General features: G+C 51.0%; 1 protein-coding gene across 3 annotated transcripts in view; it reads right to left on the bottom strand.

Moving 5' to 3' along the window:
- Positions 1-23,404, bottom strand: part of dscaml1 (Down syndrome cell adhesion molecule like 1) — a gene marked incomplete at its 3' end in the record, with an annotated part of 193,388 nt that extends 169,984 nt beyond the window's left edge. For all 3 annotated transcript variants that reach the window (XM_079514495.1, XM_079514496.1, XM_079514494.1), the window contains exons 1-2: positions 23,256-23,404; positions 7,887-8,210 (exon numbers count right to left, since the gene is read on the bottom strand). In XM_079514495.1, coding sequence (XP_079370621.1) covers positions 7,887-8,210; positions 23,256-23,298 — 367 coding nt within the window. In that variant the 5' untranslated portion in view covers positions 23,299-23,404. The remainder of the gene's footprint in view (positions 1-7,886; positions 8,211-23,255) is intronic.
- Between the last annotated feature and the right edge of the window lie 621 nt (positions 23,405-24,025).

A 24,025-nucleotide genomic window follows, 5' to 3' on the forward strand; every position in this document is an offset into this window, starting at 1 on the left:
GTGTGTGTGTCTGTGCGTGTGTGTGTGCGGTATGTGGGGGGAGGGAGGGTCCTTTGAGTGTGTGTGTGTGTGGGATGTAGTAGTAAACCGCTGACCGTCTTCAGCACATTCATAAAGTCGAACGTGAAAAACTAAAAATGCTTCCCTGCGTCGTCCGCGATCGACACGCAACGTTATATCAACGTGAATGCGCTGATATTCTGCTTTCTTCCTGACGTGATGCTCTGTTGTTCCTCGTCTGTCTGTCTGTCTGTCTGTCTGTCTGTCTGTCTGTCTGTCTGTCTGTCTGTCTGTCTGTCTGTCTGTCTGTCTGTCTGTCTGTCTGTCTGTCTGTCTGTCCACACTCCCCCCCCCTGGCCCAATGCTCTGACAAAGAGCTGGCCATGAATCACCCAGAACCAGCTTGACAAAAATGGTTCTCTGTGTGTGTGTGTGTGTGTGTGTGTGTGTGTGTGTGTGTGTGTGTGTGTGTGTGTGTGTGTGTGTGTGTGTGTGTGTGTGTGTGTGTGTGTGTGTGTGTGTGTGGTTAGGGGACTTTCCAGTCCATGGACAGATGGAGAGACAGGGAGACAGGAGGCCTGTTGGCATGAGTTTAGGCACAGGCTGGTGCGTGCGTGCGTGCGTGCGTGCGTGCGTGCGTGCGTGCGTGAGTGCGTGCGTGTGTGCGTGCGTGCGTGCGTGCGTGCGTTTATGCATGTGTGCGACCGTGCGTGCTTGTATCCAATGTGTGTTAATGTATGTATATTAGGTCACTTCACGTGCACTTTCCATGCATGTTCCCCATACGTCGGTGTGGAGCGTTGTCGGGTGCCACGCTCCAGCAGTGACCTTGGCAACGGGGCTGTAGGGGTCACTGCACCAACTGTCTGTCTGTCTGCTAGCAGCTTTACAAGAGCCAGGGTGAAGACGCAGCACTTTTGGCATGACCCCCCCCCCCCCCGGCGTGCAGACCCCCCTAACAGAGAGGTGGTCTTAGTCAGGGAGAGTGTTAGAGGGGCAGGGGCTGAAATCCCGTAAGAGGGCCGCACTTTTGGACAGAAATAGCGAAAATAGCAGATCCACAAGCTCACAACAAGCTTGTAGATCGGCTATTTTCGGGGCGCAACACAGCACTCTGTAGGTAGTGGAGATGCAGGTGTAACGGCATGGATTAGGCAAAATAGTGTGTCCTATAGTTCAGGAGACTTCAGGAGAGAAATAAAGCAATTCTCCTGAATGCTGCCTTCCGGTATGGCATGGAAAGGAGAGGAGAGGAAGGCATTTGCATTTCTTCCACCATCAGTAAATGCTGCATTCGTGGTCTGGAAAGGGCAGTTGTTTTACAGATGGGAAAAAGGGGCAGGGGCTGAAGCCCCCTTTGATGTCTATGTGTGCACGTCCCTGGTTTTAGTTTAGTTCAGGGACCCTCAACCTCTTTCATTTCAAGGAGGCGATGATTGACAGGCAAAGTCCCTCAACAGTGACACCCGCAGGCGAACAGGTCTTATTTCATTGTATACCGTAGAAAGCCTCAGAATCAGAGAGAGAAGCAAACCCTGCCATGGCTCACTGGAGTGGATTTGTCCCTGTTAAAACCTTTTAAAAGGACCACTTCACCACTTTTCAAGTTATCATCATAATAATTGGTCCTCACTATAATGTTCATGATACAATAGCACAATTGTTTTTCTTTACTCGGTCTGTGTCTCATAGGAGGGGCTGTGGGCAGTTCAGAAACCCGGCCACCAGTGACATCATCGATGGGGAATCAAAAGCTAATAGAAACCGCAGGCTTTCTATTCCTGAAAAGTTGCAATACGAAAATGGAAGCCATCGTTCTCACGATAATAAAAGTGCCCACAGCCCTCCTATGAGACACAGACTGAGTAAAGTCTGTGTCATTTGTACACTCTCAGAGTTAAATTAACATTGATTTTATAATATTAATTGAGGTCCCAGAGATAGAAATGTCATTAAATGGGGGTCCATAGCCTAATGTATGTCAAACTGGTGGTCCTTGATGGTAAACTGGTTGAGAATCACTGCTAGAGCCATACAAATCTTCTCTTATGGGGGTCCCTGGCATGTCTTTTCTAATGGGGGTCCGCAGGATAATTAGTGTCAATTTGGGGGTACTTGACATGAAAAGGTTTGGGAACCACTGCCCTAGGGGTAGAGATGTCCCGATACTGTATCGGTATCGGGAAAAGTATCGGATCGGCCCTTATTTGTCATATCGGGTCATATCGGTATCGGTGAAAATGCCAGTCTAACCACAGATCTGACACAGGGGTAAGGGAGGGGTAAGGGGTTAACACTATGGCAGGTAAATAAAATGTTGGGACATGTGGAGTTTGCTTTGGAGTTGCCCAAACTGCAAGTGCACATTTGAGTGAGGAGTCTGCTATAAACACAACACGAGATATATAGCTAGATAGCTATAAACACAACATGAAATCACGACACTGGTATCGGTATTCAGTATCGGTATCGGCTAACACAGACATTGAGGTATCGGGATCGGATCGGAAGCGAAAAAAGTGTATCGGGACATCTCTACCTAGGGGTCGTCCCCCGGGCCCCACTTTGGGAACCACTGCCCTAGGGGTCGTCCCCGGGGCCCCACTTTGGGAACCACTGCCCTAGGGGTCGTCCCCCGGGCCCCACTTTGGGAACCACTGCCCTAGGGGTCGTCCCCCGGGCCCCACTTTGGGAACCACTGCCCTAGGGGTCGTCCCCGGGGCCCCACTTTGGGAACCACTGCCCTAGGGGTCGTCCCCCGGGCCCCACTTTGGGAACCACTGCCCTAGGGGTCGTCCCCCGGGCCCCACTTTGGGAACCACTGCCCTAGGGGTCTTCCCCCGGGCCCCACTTTGGGAACCACTGCCCTAGGGGTCGTCCCCCGGGCCCCACTTTGGGAACCACTGCCCTAGGGGTCGTCCCCCGGGCCCCACTTTGGGAACCACTGCCCTAGGGGTCGTCCCCCGGGCCCCACTTTGGGAACCACTGCCCTAGGGGTCGTCCCCCGGGCCCCACTTTGGGAACCACTGCCCTCTAGGGGTCGTCCCCGGGGCCCCACTTTGGGAACCACTGCCCTAGGGGTCGTCCCCCGGGCCCCACTTTGGGAACCACTGCCCTAGGGGTCGTCCCCCGGGCCCCACTTTGGGAACCACTGCCCTAGGGGTCTTCCCCCGGGCCCCACTTTGGGAACCACTGCCCTCTAGGGGTCGTCCCCCGGGCCCCACTTTGGGAACCACTGCCCTAGGGGTCGTCCCCGGGGCCCCACTTTGGGAACCACTGCCCTAGGGGTCGTCCCCCGGGCCCCACTTTGGGAACCACTGCCCTAGGGGTCGTCCCCCGGGCCCCACTTTGGGAACCACTGCCCTAGGGGTCGTCCCCCGGGCCCCACTTTGGGAACCACTGCCCTCTAGGGGTCGTCCCCCGGGCCCCACTTTGGGAACCACTGCCCTCTAGGGGTCGTCCCCCGGGCCCCACTATGGGAACCACTGCCCTAGGGGTCGTCCCCCGGGCCCCACTTTGGGAACCACTGCCCTAGGGGTCTTCCCCCGGGCCCCACTTTTGGAACCACTGCCCTAGGGGTCGTCCCCCGGGCCCCACTTTGGGAACCACTGCCCTAGGGGTCGTCCCCCGGGCCCCACTTTGGGAACCACTGCCCTAGGGGTCGTCCCCCGGGCCCCACTTTGGGAACCACTGCCCTAGGGGTCGTCCCCCGGGCCCCACTTTGGGAACCACTGCCCTAGGGGTCGTCCCCCGGGCCCCACTTTGGGAACCACTGCCCTAGGGGTCTTCCCCCGGGCCCCACTTTTGGAACCACTGCCCTAGGGGTCGTCCCCGGGGCCCCACTTTGGGAACCACTGCCCTAGGGGTCTTCCCCCGGGCCCCACTTTTGGAACCACTGCCCTAGGGGTCGTCCCCGGGGCCCCACGTTGGGAACCACTGCCCTAGGGGTCGTCCCCGGGCCCCACTTTGGGAACCACTGCCCTAGGGGTCGTCCCCCGGGCCCCACTTTGGGAACCACTGCCCTAGGGGTCGTCCCCCGGGCCCCACTTTGGGAACCACTGCCCTAGGGGTCGTCCCCCGGGCCCCACTTTGGGAACCACTGCCCTCTAGGGGTCGTCCCCGGGGCCCCACTTTGGGAACCACTGCCCTAGGGGTCGTCCCCCGGGCCCCACTTTGGGAACCACTGCCCTAGGGGTCGTCCCCCGGGCCCCACTTTGGGAACCACTGCCCTAGGGGTCTTCCCCCGGGCCCCACTTTGGGAACCACTGCCCTCTAGGGGTCGTCCCCCGGGCCCCACTTTGGGAACCACTGCCCTAGGGGTCGTCCCCGGGGCCCCACTTTGGGAACCACTGCCCTAGGGGTCGTCCCCCGGGCCCCACTTTGGGAACCACTGCCCTAGGGGTCGTCCCCCGGGCCCCACTTTGGGAACCACTGCCCTAGGGGTCGTCCCCCGGGCCCCACTTTGGGAACCTGCCCTCTAGGGGTCGTCCCCCGGGCCCCACTTTGGGAACCACTGCCCTAGGGGTCGTCCCCCGGGCCCCACTTTGGGAACCACTGCCCTAGGGGTCTTCCCCCGGGCCCCACTTTGGGAACCACTGCCCTAGGGGTCGTCCCCCGGGCCCCACTTTGGGAACCACTGCCCTAGGGGTCGTCCCCCGGGCCCCACTTTGGGAACCACTGCCCTCTAGGGGTCGTCCCCCGGGCCCCACTATGGGAACCACTGCCCTAGGGGTCGTCCCCCGGGCCCCACTTTGGGAACCACTGCCCTAGGGGTCTTCCCCCGGGCCCCACTTTTGGAACCACTGCCCTAGGGGTCGTCCCCCGGGCCCCACTTTGGGAACCACTGCCCTAGGGGTCGTCCCCCGGGCCCCACTTTGGGAACCACTGCCCTAGGGGTCGTCCCCCGGGCCCCACTTTGGGAACCACTGCCCTAGGGGTCGTCCCCCGGGCCCCACTTTGGGAACCACTGCCCTAGGGGTCGTCCCCCGGGCCCCACTTTGGGAACCACTGCCCTAGGGGTCTTCCCCCGGGCCCCACTTTTGGAACCACTGCCCTAGGGGTCGTCCCCGGGGCCCCACTTTGGGAACCACTGCCCTAGGGGTCGTCCCCGGGCCCCACTTTGGGAACCACTGCCCTAGGGGTCGTCCCCGGGCCCCACTTTGGGAACCACTGCCCTAGGGGTCGTCCCCCGGGCCCCACTTTGGGAACCACTGCCCTAGGGGTCGTCCCCCGGGCCCCACTTTGGGAACCACTGCCCTAGGGGTCTTCCCCCGGGCCCCACTTTGGGAACCACTGCCCTCTAGGGGTCGTCCCCCGGGCCCCACTTTGGGAACCACTGCCCTAGGGGTCGTCCCCGGGGCCCCACTTTGGGAACCACTGCCCTAGGGGTCGTCCCCCGGGCCCCACTTTGGGAACCACTGCCCTAGGGGTCGTCCCCCGGGCCCCACTTTGGGAACCACTGCCCTAGGGGTCGTCCCCCGGGCCCCACTTTGGGAACCACTGCCCTCTAGGGGTCGTCCCCCGGGCCCCACTTTGGGAACCACTGCCCTCTAGGGGTCGTCCCCCGGGCCCCACTATGGGAACCACTGCCCTAGGGGTCGTCCCCCGGGCCCCACTTTGGGAACCACTGCCCTAGGGGTCTTCCCCCGGGCCCCACTTTTGGAACCACTGCCCTAGGGGTCGTCCCCCGGGCCCCACTTTGGGAACCACTGCCCTAGGGGTCGTCCCCCGGGCCCCACTTTGGGAACCACTGCCCTAGGGGTCGTCCCCCGGGCCCCACTTTGGGAACCACTGCCCTAGGGGTCGTCCCCCGGGCCCCACTTTGGGAACCACTGCCCTAGGGGTCGTCCCCCGGGCCCCACTTTGGGAACCACTGCCCTAGGGGTCTTCCCCCGGGCCCCACTTTTGGAACCACTGCCCTAGGGGTCGTCCCCGGGGCCCCACTTTGGGAACCACTGCCCTAGGGGTCTTCCCCCGGGCCCCACTTTTGGAACCACTGCCCTAGGGGTCGTCCCCGGGGCCCCACGTTGGGAACCACTGCCCTAGGGGTCGTCCCCGGGCCCCACTTTGGGAACCACTGCCCTAGGGGTCGTCCCCCGGGCCCCACTTTGGGAACCACTGCCCTAGGGGTCGTCCCCCGGGCCCCACTTTGGGAACCACTGCCCTAGGGGTCGTCCCCCGGGCCCCACTTTGGGAACCACTGCCCTCTAGGGGTCGTCCCCGGGGCCCCACTTTGGGAACCACTGCCCTAGGGGTCGTCCCCCGGGCCCCACTTTGGGAACCACTGCCCTAGGGGTCGTCCCCCGGGCCCCACTTTGGGAACCACTGCCCTAGGGGTCTTCCCCCGGGCCCCACTTTGGGAACCACTGCCCTCTAGGGGTCGTCCCCCGGGCCCCACTTTGGGAACCACTGCCCTAGGGGTCGTCCCCGGGGCCCCACTTTGGGAACCACTGCCCTAGGGGTCGTCCCCCGGGCCCCACTTTGGGAACCACTGCCCTAGGGGTCGTCCCCCGGGCCCCACTTTGGGAACCACTGCCCTAGGGGTCGTCCCCCGGGCCCCACTTTGGGAACCTGCCCTCTAGGGGTCGTCCCCCGGGCCCCACTTTGGGAACCACTGCCCTAGGGGTCGTCCCCCGGGCCCCACTTTGGGAACCACTGCCCTAGGGGTCTTCCCCCGGGCCCCACTTTGGGAACCACTGCCCTAGGGGTCGTCCCCCGGGCCCCACTTTGGGAACCACTGCCCTAGGGGTCGTCCCCCGGGCCCCACTTTGGGAACCACTGCCCTCTAGGGGTCGTCCCCCGGGCCCCACTATGGGAACCACTGCCCTAGGGGTCGTCCCCCGGGCCCCACTTTGGGAACCACTGCCCTAGGGGTCTTCCCCCGGGCCCCACTTTTGGAACCACTGCCCTAGGGGTCGTCCCCCGGGCCCCACTTTGGGAACCACTGCCCTAGGGGTCGTCCCCCGGGCCCCACTTTGGGAACCACTGCCCTAGGGGTCGTCCCCCGGGCCCCACTTTGGGAACCACTGCCCTAGGGGTCGTCCCCCGGGCCCCACTTTGGGAACCACTGCCCTAGGGGTCGTCCCCCGGGCCCCACTTTGGGAACCACTGCCCTAGGGGTCTTCCCCCGGGCCCCACTTTTGGAACCACTGCCCTAGGGGTCGTCCCCGGGGCCCCACTTTGGGAACCACTGCCCTAGGGGTCGTCCCCGGGCCCCACTTTGGGAACCACTGCCCTAGGGGTCGTCCCCCGGGCCCCACTTTGGGAACCACTGCCCTAGGGGTCGTCCCCCTGGCCCCACTTTGGGAACCACTGCCCTAGGGGTCGTCTCCGGGGCCCCACTTTGGGAACCACTGCCCTAGGGATCGTCCCCCGGGCCCCACTTTGGGAACCACTGCCCTAGGGGTCGTCTCCGGGGCCCCACTTTGGGAACCACTGCCCTAGGGGTCGTCCCCGGGGCCCCACTTTGGGAACCACTGCCCTAGGGGTCGTCCCCCGGGCCCCACTTTGGGAACCACTGCCCTAGGGGTCGTCCCCCGGGCCCCACTTTGGGAACCACTGCCCTAGGGGTCGTCCCCCGGGCCCCACTTTGGGAACCACTGCCCTAGGGGTCGTCCCCGGGGCCCCACTTTGGGAACCACTGCCCTAGGGGTCGTCCCCCGGGCCCCACTTTGGGAACCACTGCCCTAGGGGTCGTCCCCCGGGCCCCACTTTGGGAACCACTGGGTTAACGGGCGAAGCGGGTCTCCGTGTCCCAACAACAACAACAACACAACACCACAACAACAACAACAACAACAACAACGCTCACCTGCTTTGACGTGGATGCTGGGGCTCCGTATCCCAACAACAACAACAACAACTACAACAATAACAACAACGCTCACCTGCTTTGACGTGGATGCTGGGGCTCCGTATCCTGCCCGCCTGGTTCTCGGCCGTGCAGAAGTACTCGTTGTCGTGGATGATGCTGTTGTAGGCCGAGGGCGAGAAGGGGTAGAGCTGCAGCGTGCCGTTGGCGTGCACGTGGCGGATGTGGGGCACGTCGTAGATGTCGTCGCCGGCCGCCAGGTACCAGCGCAGGGCGGGGGCGTGGGGGGCGCCGCCCGCGGGGCAGGGCAGGGACACCCCCACGGAGCTGGAGAAGGTCACCCGCTGCGGGGAGGCGTTCACAAAGTACAGCCGCGTGGAGACAACATCCTCACTGTTGACTGGATATATGGATGTGGATGGGGCGGAGGGAGAGAGGAGACAAGAGGAGGAGTTATTAAAAACCCATTTAGACCTGAGGACGATTATATACAAAATGTCTTCTAAAATCCTGACGGTTTTCTTGAAAAATCCTATGTCGTTCTCATACATTTTCATGTCAAGGACCGCCCAAAAATATTTGTAATTGGCCGCCGACCCCCAATCTGAAAATATGTTTCAGATTGGGGGCTGGTTTGCTGGTACTTCAGTGTTGGTCAGCCTAGAACAGGAGCTACGGGAGAATTGTTCCACAGTGGTAGTGTCCCAACTGACTTGCGTAGTGTTGATACAAATTGGCTTTAGTATGAAATCACGTGTGAAGTCTCATCTTAATTTAACTCCAAGAATAGAAATGGAAACTAAATGGACCCCTATTTAAATGAATGAGATGAGTGTAGCCAGCCCCAAAAACTGGACACTATCCTGAAGTCAAGACCCTTATTACAGGTCCAGTTGGTTCAGTTTCACTCACTAAATTAGCACTGAGGATTTTACAGTGTTGATGAAATGTCTGTCTGTCTGTCTGTCTGTCTGTCTGTCTGTCTGTCTGTCTGTCTGTCTGTCTGTCTGTCTGTCTGTCTGTCTGTCTGTCTGTCTGTCTGTACGTCTGTCTGTCTGTACGTCTGTAATGCACGTAACTCGAGAACCGTTTGCCCCACTGACTTCAAATTCGACACACGTGTTCCACACCCCCACAGGGAGTGCAGTGCCCGGTGTCCGAGTCGGTCGGACCCACGGTTGTCCAGAACCGCCACAAAAGGCCTCTGTGCGGGCTCTGGACAGGGGCCCCTGCCCACTGCCCAGGGTCCATATGTGGAGCTGGCCTGTTCTGACATCACAACACTCCATATTTGGGCATGCCCGACACATAGAACTCCATATATAAGAATAAAGAGACACAGAGAGACAGATACAGAAATCTCCATATATGGGCATAAAAGGGACACAGACACATGGGTGGAACGGGTACTCCATATATGGAGCTGGCCTCTATCTGACATCTGCGGTCATGCCTGACAAAGAACTCCATATACGGGCATAAAAGGGACACAGACATAATAACGGGGTGGGGCTTGCGCATTTCCAACTTGCATCGTTCCAAGTAGGCCAGTCCCCAACGGGCACCGCTTATAGTGACGTAAAATTCTCCATTCATTGTCAATGGGAGTTTAATGTTTGTGTAGGAAGGAAATCTACAGCTGAATATAGGCGGGGCTATACTGCCCCTCAACAAAAAACGTATATAAAATGGGCTAATCTAATGCATATCAAACTGGGGGTCCTTGGCATTACTATACGGTTGAGAGCCAGTGATTTAACCCATTTAGGCCTAACGTCGAAATAAAAAAAACGTTCGCTCTGAAAGAATATATATTCAAAGATTTGTGCCGCATTTTTACGATTTTTCAAAAATCGCAGACCTACAAGCTCGTAGCGCGCCACTCGGTGGCGCGCTATGAGCTTGTAGATCTGCTATTTTTCAATAGCTAAAGTATAACATGTTGCTTAGTTAAAACACCAAAACGGGTTCAGAATGGGTTAATAGGATTACATTACATACAGTCTGGAAGTCCGTCTTATAGGCAGACGGAGGGAAAAATGGGTCGCATATATAACTCCCCTTCAATTCCTGTCTGTCCACATCCTCAGCTTTTCCCCCGGGGGAGAAAAAAAAACAATTTAGGAGGTTGTTAGAACAATATACTGTAACATAGTTCAGCTCCTGCTCAAGTCGATCATCGCTTGAGAAGACCCATGAGTGGCCCCGCGCTGCCGCGCACGCACGCACGCACGCACGCACGCACGCACGCACGCACGCACGCACGCACGCACACACACACACAGCGCTGCAGGGCTGGAGTTGGCCCACTACCACACAGACTATACTCGTTTTCACACACAATGTTGCTGCTGCTGCTGCTGCTGCTGCACAAATGAAGAGCTGTTGCCTGATAAGTTGTCTTAGGGGAGATAGACCATATATCCTCCCTCTCAAACCCCCCCCACTCTCTAGTGGGGTAGTGAGGTGCCTTTGTGCGCGTGCGTGCGTGCGTGCGTGTGTGTGTATATGGCTAGAGGAGTGCAAAGAAGTGCTGAGCTCAGCTTGGCTGGGGGCCAGACAAAGCCGCTGTAGCCCCCCCGAGCCTGAGCATTTTCTTCTCAGACAATGACACTTAATTAATCCCTTTTTTTCCTAGGATTGTGTCAACAATACCCGGATTAGCCATATCTCCTTAATTCTCAATGTACTGGGGAGGGGAGGGGCGCGGGGCATATACCGGGCTGGAGCGTATATATATCAATTGAGAAATGAATGAAGACATTATCAGATGCCATTTAGACACTAATTTCTATAGATCTTGTGTAGATCAATAGATATCCACAATGGGGACACATTAACAGATCGGCTATCAGATGAAGGAGGAGGAGGGGGGGGGGGGGGGGGTCAGCCATCTTTTATTTGCAGATAAGAACATGTTAGAGGTCACTTCTGTTTCTGTCCTATCTGGTGTAAATAGAATAGTGGTCGAGGAAAGACAAGGACAGGATCGATAACACGAGGGCTGGCACAAACAAAAGACAAAACAAAGGCTATATATAGGGCCCTATATTCATCAGTGCCTTAACCCAGTGGTTCCCAAAGCTGGGCGTCCTTGAGGGAATTCCAGGGGGTCCCCAGCTAAATTATATAGCTGGGGACCCTAACAGGTCCATTTGGTTCCATGTGTACAGTATAGAAATGCCATTAAATAGGGGGCTGTTGTGGGGTAATTCAGGTCAATCCGGGGGTCCTTGAAATTAAAATGGTTGAGAGTCACTGCTAGAGCCGTGAAAATCTTCTCTTATCTAACATTACAAAGTAAAGTTTGCTTTGGTCTGACCTGCGCTGCGTGGTGCTGCGGTTATGGTTAGGTTTGGGGTTTGGGTTAGTGATAGTAATGTCCGACATACAGTACATGTTCACCCGTGGCTTTGTGTGGTACCACTCAAAGGGACTACAGCGCTGTGACTACTGGGTTGGGCTCGCTCACACACACACACACACACACACACACACACACACACACACACACACACACACACACACACACACACACACACACACACACACACACACACACACACACACACACACACACACACACACACACACACACACACACACAGGTTACTCCCTCTTTAAACATACAGAGATAATGAGCTTCGTGCTGGCACCGGATCTCTCTCTCTCTCTCTCTCTCTCTCTCTCTCTCTCTCACGCACGCACGCACGCACGCACGCACGCACACACACACACTCCGAAAATGCATCTCCATATTCCGCATCTTTTTGTTTTCTCATAAATGAATGCCCCTTTTTTATACTTGCAATAATAATAAAACAAAACACCTGGAATTTATATAGCAGTTAAAGTTACAAGTGTGTGGAGGGTGGGGGAGAAAAACATCACACCCGTGTGAAGTGAGTGGTGCAACTCCATGTGGGGGTCCCCGGGGGGTCCCCGGAACATCCAGACCCCAGGAACGCGCCCAGGGGGGGCGGCCCGGTTCCGGCGAGCCGCCCCGTGTGCGAAACGGTCGAGAAATGACAGAGTTACCGTGTGGGGGTCCCCAGGGGGTCCCTCTACTGTACTGTACTATACTGTACTGTAACACCCCAAGTCATCATATATACAGTTAATATGTGTGTTAGGCTGCGCAACAGTGACACTTGGTTGTGAAAACCAACCAAACGCTATTTCGTGCTCGGACAGACAGACAGACCCAGCCAGGGACCCCAGGCATGGGGACACACATAGCTGTCTATAGGAGTGATTGCAACACTCAAAAAGGAAGAAAACAATAAAACAAGAGTTGAGATCATTCTCAACTCGGAAAAGGCAATTGTAAACAGATGTGCTTTCAGGGCAGCTTTGAAGGAAGGAAGGGAGGGAGGGGTAGTCTTTGATATGACTGGGAAGAGCATTCCAGGGGGGGGGGGGTCTGTCACCCCAGGATTTGGAGCTTGGTCCTGACCACCACAGGAGATCAGCCAAATTATAGGCACTCTACAAGTGTCGCATTGCAATGCGTTGTGATCACTTGCCCGGGCATGTCTGGGCGACCCACTGTGAAGACATGCCTGGTCGATCCGTCGTTCGTGTGTGTGTGTGTGTGTGTGTGTGTGTGTGTGTGTGTGTGTGTGTGTGTGTGTGTGTGTGTGTGCACGTCGACTTGCCTGGACATGCCTGGGCGTTCCGTCGCGATGACTTGCTTGGACATGCCTGGGCGTCACGCCATGACGATATGCCCGGGCATGTGCTGAAGACATGCCCAAAATTCCGACACACCAGGTCGGAAGTGGTTATAAGTCTGTCTCTGTGTTTTTTCTTTCGTTTACAAAAGCAAAAGCAATGCAAAGTATTAACAGAATAATAACTATAAATGGGATCCATTGAAACAAGGTTTGCGGCGCCACCAGATAGTGACGGTATATTCAGTATTCTCTCTCTTATACTGCGGCAGAAGAGGCACATGCTATATATGTTATGTGTGATTGGAATTTGTATGCCAGACACAGAGAGTTAAATCCACTTAATCTCCTTCCACATTTAACACACACATGCTCTATCCACTCAGTCTGTAATCACACCACCGAAAAAGACTGTGTGTGTGTGTGTGTGTGTGAGAGTTTGTGTGTGTGTGTGTGTGTGTGTGTGTGTGTGTGTGTGTGTGTGTGCGTGCGTGCGTGCGTGCGTGCGTGCGTGCATGCGTGCGTGCGTGCGTGCGTGGATCTTTTGACCAGACGGCAGGCAGAGTGAGGTTGTCGCCAGGGCATGGGTGGGTGACTGCTTGGGGAAAGGTGCTCTGCTGTGCATGTGCATATAGAGTGAATCTTTATTTGTAATTTTTTTTTGCACCCAGTGAAATGTTGTGGGTCCAGAGCGATAGTTCTAAGTAACGTTTATAAGGGTCAGATAAATGGCTTGACTGTAGTGTACGGCGGTGGATTTCAACCCTTTTCATGCCAAGGTTCATAATTTTTTCTGCATTTAAGCCTCATGCAAGGACCATCATTTGATGACATTTAGCCTCTCAGACCCAAACCTTGTCCTTGCCATACATAGCAGGTAGACATCTTGTAATGCAGATGTTTAACAATAATTTAACTCTTGAGAGCGTAAAATGAAACCAATTAATTCATTTTACGCTCTCAAGAGTTAAAGATCTATAAGGGTCCATTTGGTTACCAACTCTTCCATCATTTAAGTTTACTGTAACTGGGGACCACCTGGAACCCCCTCAAGGACCACTGGTGGTCCCTGGACCACTGTTTTGAGTAATGCAAAATAAAGGTGTGTTCAGAGAGAGAGAGAGAGAGAGAGAGAGAGAGAGAGAGAGAGGGAGGGAGAGAATGAGAGAATGAGAGAGAGAGCAAGAGCAAGAGAGAGAGAGGTTGGCCCTCCTACCTACCCACTAAAACTGGAGCAGTTCCTCTGTGTTCAAAACTATGAATTCAGGTCAATTTGAACCCATCCTGTCACTCAGGTTCATGTCAGTCACTCTCATTGGCTGCTATAAACTTTCAGCACCATGGATAGCACCACCAACGTTTATTTCCCTGCTATTTTTGGTGCACCATCATACACTACGAAGTATAAATCAGCCTTAGGGGTGAAACGACTGCTATACCTGACAGTTATAGACAATTGCCTAAAAATATGCAGTATACATACATGTGTGACTGAGGGACTGCCATTGGCTTTTTTTCATGTCACATGAAAGCAGGGAATCATAGCTTCAAATTGACACATTGGTTGTTCAGTTTGACCCACCGGTTTTGGAGCTATGGCTTGCAGTAATGTAATGTCTTGCAGAGAAACAGCGAGTTGAGAAAACAGGCTTGAAAGGTTCTCTTCTGTGGACTCTAACATTACACCTAGCTACATGTTTAAGCATTTATTTCTGTCGATTTCAGCTCTGACACTTATTTCAGACATGCTCTAGTCTAGTAGTATGTGAAGAGTCTGCCTGTGCTATTAACTCATTTTGGAAAAAAATAATAAAAAAAGGCTCTCAGTCAAATCTGGTCACATATACATATGTATATAAATATGTACATATAGGCTACACATATAATGCCAAGGATTCGAACCCCGGTCTCCCACATGGAAAACCAACACTATATATATATATATATACCCTTCTCAAACCTTGAAATGACCTGAATGACATCCTCAAACGCCAACCAAAACAGCCTGAATGTGACAGCAGCTCCAACTGAGTGGCAACAGATTTCAAAAGCAATGGCTTATGATGTGACGGCTAATTGCTTTGTCCTCTGTTATGTATTCGGGTCACTGAGTTCACACACACACACACGCACAAGCACGCAGTCGCGCACGCACACACACACGTGCACGCACACGCACAGTCGCACGCACGCACGCACACGCCAGTCTATACAGCGGTGGAGGAGACAGGGCTCCTCCATGCAGCACAGATCAGATCAGGGCCTCCAGCGGAAAGGGCCACCGTAAAGACGCTGTGGCCGCCATGTGTTGAGTTGTGTATGATCCACTGTGTGTGTGTGCACGCACGCACGCACGCACGCACACACACACACACACACACACACACACACACACACACACACACACACACACACACACACACACACACACACACACACACACACACACACACACACACACACACACACACACACACACACACACACACACACACAAATGAGCAGTAAAGCATCATACGTCCAACGACTACATCCACGTTTGTATAACCACTTGAAGGGATATTTCACTTAAAAAAAACGTTTGGTTTCATCGTCTATACTCAGGCTTTTGTGATCAGCCCATGAGTTTTTTTAAGTTGCCCAATTCAGTATTTAGAATGAATATCAAATATCTAAATACTGAATCGAGCAACATCAAAACTGTCTGGGGGTGTTCACATAAGACTGAGTAGACGATGAAATTAGCAACTTTTCTTTTTCTTTTTTTTTTAAGGTGAAATATCCTTTTAACCCATTCTGAACGGGAACCCGTTTTGGTGTTTTAACTAAGCATTATTTAGCTATTGAAAAATAGCAGATCTACAAACCCATAGCGCGCCACCGAGTGACACGCTACGAGCTTGAAAATGCGGCACAAATCTTTGAATATATATTCTTTCAGAAGACTTTTTATTTATTTGGGTTAAAGCCTGGGTTCCTGCAGGGGTATATACTCGGTGCCCTCCTTTTCCCCCTCTACACCACATCTCTTTGCCCCGAAAACCGTCAAATGGCTGACCTGGCTGTCACGTACCAGGCTCAAGTACAGCAGGAGAAACACAAGGTGATTTAAAGAACGTATAAAGAACATCATTATTATTAAGCCTTCAGCTACTGTCGTTTTGCTGTGAACGTTCACGCGCCACAGAAGCACATGCCAGCATGGCATACGATAACCCAGTTTTCTCCTCATCTTTGTTTGGCAGACATCCGCCCTCAGACGGTCCCACCGCGTAGCCTCGGGCTACTGTTCCGCCTGGAACCCAACGAAGCGCATTCAACAAACTGCATAGAAGTGAAGACCTATATAAAAGCACAACCATATTTTGTACGTCGTGAACCGTGTTTTGAGTCACCTAGCTTCTTCAAGCGTGGATGCAATCAGTGTTGATTTCGTCGACTAAAAACTAAGACGAAGAATATTCGTCGACTACCTTTTTTCACTGACAAAAACCACATTAAAACTAAATAAAAACTTAAAGCCATGATGACTAAAACTATGACTAAATATACTGTTGACGAATAAAAACTAAACTAAAATGTTAGGAAGGGACTAGTGGACAAGAGATCCAGTATAAGTCATTTTACACTTGGTTGCATGCGGAAAATAGCCGATCTACAACAGTTGTGAGCTTGTAGATCGGCTATTTTCAGCAAGTGTAAAATCAGCCATTGCGACGGCATCAAGGCCCGCCAAAATACATTTTGGTCGACTAAATCAACTGTAGGTTTAGTCGACTAAAATCTCATGATATTTAGTCATGACACTAAAACATTCCAGGTGACTAAAATGTGACCAAAACTAAATGAAAAACTATATTCAAGAGACTATGACTAAAACTAAAAGAAATGAAATTTGCTGCCAAAAACAACACTGGATGCAATTATAGAATGGAAGAAGTCAGAAGTGGTTTGGATAAACTGCCAAGTGCAACTGTTTGTGTTGCCTCGACTGTTCACTTTACTCTTGCTTTATACGTTCTACTTCCCATAGTCTTCTTTTCTGCTCCAGCCGTTCTTTTCTCTATAACCTCAAATACATTTGGCACTTTATTCTCTTCCTTTTTTTTTCTTTTTTCTTGCAGTGGGCATGAAAATGCAGTATGAATATGTATGTATATGCTGGAGGAGAGAGAGGAGGATATTGCCTATGGTGAATCGTTGCATGCATAATGCAACCCTTTTTCCTGTGTCATCTACATTCATTCAAAACCATCACGTACAGGAAAACAGGGCCATTAATCCATCTCTCTCTCTCTCTCTCTCTCTCTCTCTCTCTGAAGCACATGCACATCACACAGGGGCAAACAAAAGTGCAGGTTGCACATAACATTGATTCACAATAAGCCCATCCATCGGTAGGTACGGTGTCTGTTGTGTAGAACCACAGAGCAGTTACTATACGGTATGGATAAAACACTTTGCAGCAGCACACGTTCAGGCCAAGTAAGTAACAGGCCATTTGCAGTCAGTCGTAATAGAATTACTGCTATACGATATTACAAGGAATACAACAAATTACGCCATAAAGAAAACCTGCACATGTAATAAATGTGCTTGTTGTTAGATTGGGTGTCACTCATTTTGCTGCCTCTGACTCAAAGGGAAATGCATTAACCACATAAACTCTCTATAGACTAAACTGGATTCCATTGTACATGGACTGCCTTTTTTTTCCATCTACACGAAACCTTTGCCAAAACTAGTTCTAGAAGCTCATAATGTGTCATTGTGAAGCTTGTAGGTCGGCTATACCCTCCTATATACAGGTTTAATGTTTGTTTTAAAAACGCCATTGACAACGAAGAGCACTTAATGTTTGTTTTGTCCCTAGCACAAACATTAAATCCCATTAACAATAAAGAGAATTTAATGTTTGTTTTGACACCGTTTGTTTTACATCATCATTACATCACCTAATCATAGCAACATGAGTTAGACTTTAACCCGTTCAGGGCGGGAACCCCTTTTGGTGTTTTAAGCATTATGTTATACTTTAGCTATTGAAAAATAGCAGATCTCACACACACACACACACACACACACACACACACAGACAGTAAGGGTAAACAATCTCCCCATACCCATTTTATGCAGTGTCAGTGGAATATTTAGGCAGCCATTTGAGCATTCACATGCACTCCCACTATAGGCCTACTTCAAAAGGATGATTTGCACTGAAGAGTGTCAGATTTGTAGTGGTGGTTTATTTATATATTTTCAGATTCTCCCTCACAGACAGGAGCATAAATTGTTTGATAGTAAGCAGAAAATAAAATGTGTGCTGTCTGTGTGTTTGTGCACTATAGGCATGTATGCACATGCATGTGTGCACGCATATGTGCACATGCATATGTGCGCATGCATGTGTGCACATGCACGTGTCTCACTCTCTGAATGGTAGGTATTTCTTGAGTTAGTGCGTGCGTGCGTGCGTGCGTGCGTGCGTGCGTTCATATGTGTATCAATCATTATAAGCAGGGCCAGATCTACGATTTGGGCACTATGGGCACGTGGGCCCTTGGGCACCAGGGACCCCTAAAAATATTTTTTTTATTGTTGGTGAGAAGGCAGCTGAAAAGTGCAATTGTGTGTAAAGCAGCAACAATGCGCTAGATTGGCTGTTGTTCAAGGTGGGTGGGCCCACTGGGCTGTGTGAGGTCAGGTGATTGGCTGTTGTTCAAGGTGGGCGGGCCCACTGGGCTGTGTGAGATCAGGTGGAGAGGTGATTCTGGTGTAATAAAAGTACATCCGCCATCCAGCATTGCTTTGTTTTTATTCTGCATGCATAGCGCGTCAGGTGGCTCGACAAAAAAAAAGGTAAAAACAATGAAATACTGGTGGATTCTCTTACCCATTTGCTTACTGTGTGGGTCAAATAAAAATAATTTGTTTGTTTCTGTCTGACTGTCACTCTGGGGTGGGGTAGGCGGCCGGATATAGGCCAATATAACGACATAAAACCACCCCAAAAATCGCCAAAGATTTGCACGTGCATGTGCAGGGGGACCTTTCGAGCTTCAGTGCCCAGGGGCCCTTAGAGGTGTTAATCCGGCCCTGATTATAAATGGAAAATGGAGTCTTCTTCGTCACCACTGTTGTATGTATACTTAAAGGGATATTTCACTTTAAAAAAAAACGTCATTTAATATTGTCTACTCAGGTGTAGGTTCCAAAACCCCAAAAAAAAAATGTCTTAATTTTTATCCCACCATTTTGTAACCCATTTTTCACCCCTGTGTCATCTAATGTGATCCTGGGCTCTACACACCCTCCGCCAACCTGGGGAGAGCAACGGGCTTGAACTCATGCTTCTCAAAAAAAAGAAAGTATCTTATACGTTTCAAAAAGATTAGTGTCCACCTCCAACGTACATTTTCTTCATTTATTAAAACTAAAAAATGTTTCCGCAAAGTGTGAAAACTCAATCAAACAAAAACGGTGAAATAATTGTTTCTGGTCTAACCTCAGAGCTGTCCTTCCACTCAGAATCACTTGTACTGAATGAAGTCACTGTGACCCCTGGCTCATTTATACAGGCCTACATCCACACCTGTTCTCAATTAACACAGCTGCTCTAAATATCTTGATTAAAGCAGATCCCTGCACAGATCAAGTATATGCCCAGCTCTACTACAAACAGAATAATTGAATAGTTGAACAAACACTGGTAAATACAAATCTACTGTAAAACCTTAAATTACTAAACAAAATTACAAAATTACAATTCTCACAATTCACAGGTACAGCATACATGCTCCCACATCAGGCTTTTGTGGAGAACCCAGACAGTTTTTAAGTTGCTCAAGTATACCGGCATTTAGATATTTGATATTCATTGTTAATATTAATTATTAAATATGTAATCATTGTTTTGTAAAATGAAAAGCATGAGGGAAAGAATAAGGGTCCATAAACATTATTATATAAAAAAAACTAATTGAAAAAAAACATGTTTTAGGGCAGTATGAGTCACCATGTAGAAAAAATGACTTTGATGAATCTTGACATGTGGTTAAAATGGAGTTTGCAGTTACATTGGGTTTGTATATCTAAATACAGAATCAAGCAACTTAAACAACTGTCTGGGGTGTTCACATAAAGCCTGGCTGCCCGAGTATAGACGATAAAATCACCCCAAAGTGAAATAAATTATTTTAAGACCTGTTGACTGAGTGAACCACCGATTTCACATCCCAGCATGATGCAGCAGGTATAGGCTACTGTTGTTACAACTGACGCTGATGATGATATTTGGGTTGTGTATGCAGGGAAATAAATATAGTCTATGGGCAGGCTGGGCGGCGGTGGGCGGTTACACCGTAGGCCCGCGCGCGCGCACACACACACACACACACACACACACACACAGGATTGCACAGAGACGAAGACGACCGTCTGAGCGAGCGGCGCTGCTGGTATAAACGGGACAGTCACCATTCAAACTGCCAAACGGAGGAGCAGCAAACACTTGACAAGTGAAAATAGGCTCCGCTCGCCGGAGCACAGCAGCAGCGGCGCCGGGGCTACACGAGTTTAACCTGAGAGAGTGACATGTCGCTATTCCATTCTACTGCAGTCTGTGTGTGTGACACTACACTGCTGCCTCTTCTAGGAGACAATGGACAAGTTGTGCTGTTTGTTGGCACGCTGGTCTATTATATTACGCGGAGGAGCCCGGGCGGGGGGGATATAGAAGCAGAGGACAATATTGAATCGTTGCGGGGGTCAAATTCAATTACAGAGAAAGAATCACGCCGGGGTTTATGTCAATGTAGAAGCAGTCAGAGCTGCCTCTGCGCATGCAGCTGCACTATACAGTCAACAACAAAAGTTTTCTAATGATTGTCCAAGCGCAGCTTTCCCCTGTGTATACGTGTGCTTACGTGTGTGTGTGCGCGCGCGCGCGTGCGTGCGTGTGTGTGTGTGACTGACTGACTCACAATCTGATTCATAGCACAATTTACCTCTCCTCTGTGTATAATCTAATTGTACTCCAGAATCATACACAGTCCGTATGCGCGCGTGCGTGCGCAGCGTGCGTGTCGCATCATGGTCGCCATCTACGCGTATAGCCATGCACGGCCTCGAACTGTCACTGCATGCATGTGTTGGAATGGACGGTGGCTTTAGTTGTGCCTTGTGTGCTCAAGGAAAAATAAAGAAAGGTATAAAGATCTGGGCTATGAAATTAAGTGACGATAGAAAATAAATAAATTACACTATATAGGCTACACACATTCATTTAGAACAGATGTAGGCCTATAGGCAATCAAATGTTAATCTTTAAAACAGAATACTAACACAAAACATTATTCTGGATATAGCGGTAGGCCTATTGACCCACGTGCCATCATGCATTGAAGGACACATTATCCGATGTTTGTCATTGTGTGATTGTGTCGTGGCGCAATATACCCAATTTAATATCGAAGCTGCAGACCCCAAACCGGCTAAAACTGGAATCTAATTAGGCCTCATTGAGGAAATAATGATACAAGAAACTACGTTTTAATATGGCACATTTTATCTCGCTGTGTTGACATTTTAGTTGACGATCTATAATCCTTCAATTGGAACAATATTGCAAAAGAAAACCGTCCGTGCTTAAAAATGACTAATGCAAGTCGAATATATAGGCCTGTATTATATTTTAATTGCATTAATTGGTTAACTATTTACAGGGCCTGTGTTGTACAAGGCCTTACAGGCCTGCATTTATTCCCACACAGTCTGCAGCTCTCATTACATTTCCATAAAATGTCATGTAACCTCCCAGACCATCTCTCCATCTCTCCATCTCTCCATCTCTCCATCTCTCTCTCTCTCTCTCTCTCTGTGTGCCATATATATGTGCAGCTAAATACTTAAGAAACAAATGGCCAATAGTATTTGGATAAACACCCAATCACTCCAGACAGCAACTATATATATATATATATATATATATATATATATATATATATATATATATATATATATATATATAATCCAAATGACTACATCGTCATGTTAATTTGACAAAACAAATATTATTCCTGGAGTAGGCCTATATAGCATCGTTTCCGAGGCGCGGCCACAAGGCAGCAAAAATACGCAGTACTAATGCATATGCATGTATCAGAGTATGATGATAATTGGCTGGCTTACATTTTGTTTCACCCCAAGACTTGAGCTGATAAAACAACAATACGTGTCTATAATAACGTCTATATCAGCGAAACAAACAAAAACATCGAATCACAATTGATTCGTCCCAAAATAAAGGGATTAAAGCTGCATGCATGCACACAGACGAGGGGGAAATGCAAGTTTGTTTTCCACTGCGTGTATCTGTCTCTTCTATCTCGAGCACTCTTTCCGCACCAATACCCGCTCGCAACCCCCAACCCTCCCTCCCTCCCTCCCTCCCTTCTCTCACACACACACACTAACACACACACACACACACACACACACACACACACACACACACTTCGTTCAGTCACGGGACAGGGCGATGTGCAGTGTGCATAATCGAAATAGACCCTGTAATCCAATTACATACAACAAAAACGGCACAAAAGTGGTTGTCATTACAGCAGCGTGGCAGAGGCCATGCACACACAGTGTGTGTGTGTGTGTGTGTGTGTGTGTGTGTGTGTGTGTGTGTGTGTGTGTGTGCGCGCACACATGACATTTGATTTCAAAGCAACGGGGGGATCTTTCTCTCTCCCATCCATCCGCAGTGTTAATAGCCGAGCCAATCAAGCAGGATCTGGTGCCACAGAAAATGGTGGGTGAATAATTAGACCATGCATGATAACAACTGAGTCAGTGCACAGTGCGTGTGCAGTGTGCGCGCAGTGCCACGTGCACGCACTCACACACTCCTCGAACAGAAGAAAAAAAAAACATGATTTAAGGCCGTCTCTTTTTGTCGCTTTGAAATGAGGCGAAAATGTCCAACAGAGGACACATTATTATCAGCAAATACACACACACACACACACACACACACACACACACACACACACACACTCGCTCGCAAGAAGAGCGCGCGCCAAACAGTCTCCAATACTTTCTCTCTGTTATTGCACAGGAGGAGAAAAGTCACCAGATCCATCCAAAGTGTCACCGTCCGTCACCGTGTCAGCATCACAGTTTCCAGGCGTCCATGATTCGGAACGCCTGCAGATTCTCATCAGCCTCTCCCCTATTCAACAGCCTCCATATTCACGACACCTCGCCATTCATCATGCAAAATGCAAATCCTCTTATCCGCTCCATCTTAACTGTACATAACAGGTTTTAAGCTTTGATTCTCGCTGGATATCCAAACAATAAATAAAGTATAGTTGTTGATTTCTTGCACATACAGTTGCAATTAGATGTGTTAATCTAAATTAAAGACATCGAGGGTGCGCGTGAGATAGGAAAAAAAAAAAAAAAAAAACATATCTGGGAGGAGACCCTTTCTTTCGTAACCTATAGCTAACCAACTAAGTTCGCATTTTTCTTCCAAACGTTATGGAGAAATACGTTTACAAATCCCAGATTAATTACATGTCAAAAAAAATTAAAGCAATACCACTTGGCAACATGAATCAAACCAGTATAACCACCACCACCACCACCACAAGCGCAGTCAACTTCAGCATTGCATTCATTTGGAGAGGCTAGGCGAGTGCGCGCAGCAGTGCGAGACACCTGAAGAGACAGTATATATATATAGGGGTTCCAACCCAACGTACCTTCTTGTAAAGAATACAGCAGGAGTAAAGTTACAAGCCACATGCCATTAGTAGCAGGTATATTTCATAGGAATGGTGTGCAGTCCTGAAGGGGGTTTGCACGGGGCGCGGGCGGGCGCAGCGTTACGGCGGCTCTCCTCCTCCGTGCTGGACTGGGTGCTCTTCTTGGTTGTTCCCCGCGCGGCGGACCCTCTCTCTCCAGCCCTGGATTCCCACACTCGCCCCAGCGCCGAGAAACCAACGGCCACGGAAGAAGAAGATCCCGCCTCTCGTTCCCTCCTCCTCCTCCCCCCCTTTTTACCGGGACGACGGGCTGCCGTGCCGTTCCGTGGCGTGGTGGCCCCTCCCTCGGTATTCTAATGAAGCACCGGTCCGTGCGTGATGGAGAGGAGAGGAGAGGTGAGAGCCACTTCACTTCTTCACTGCTGCCTGGGACCGAACGTGGAAACACACCGTCTCCGACTGATCCGGGAGTCCGGGATAATTGATCGGGTCGGACCAGTTACGTTACGCGCACCGGATACGCGCTGTTTTTTTTGGGGAGGGGGGGTCTCTATAGGGTCTCTAAACGGAGTTCTTAACGGTTTACAACGACATGATATGGTTCGAGTGGGTCATGTTGTGGTGCTTTCAGTGAGGTCCGACAGTCCCCAGCCCAGGTGACGTGGAGTGAAAGAGTCTGTCCGCTTGCCTGTCCGTTCGGTCGTCGACAAAGTGTGGAATGCATGAGAGCAGAGCCGTATGCGCACCTGTGGACCATCCATGTCTGA

The sequence above is a fragment of the Electrona antarctica genome (genome assembly GCF_951216825.1).
Source record: "Electrona antarctica genome assembly, chromosome: 11".
NCBI classification, from domain to species: domain Eukaryota; kingdom Metazoa; phylum Chordata; class Actinopteri; order Myctophiformes; family Myctophidae; genus Electrona; species Electrona antarctica.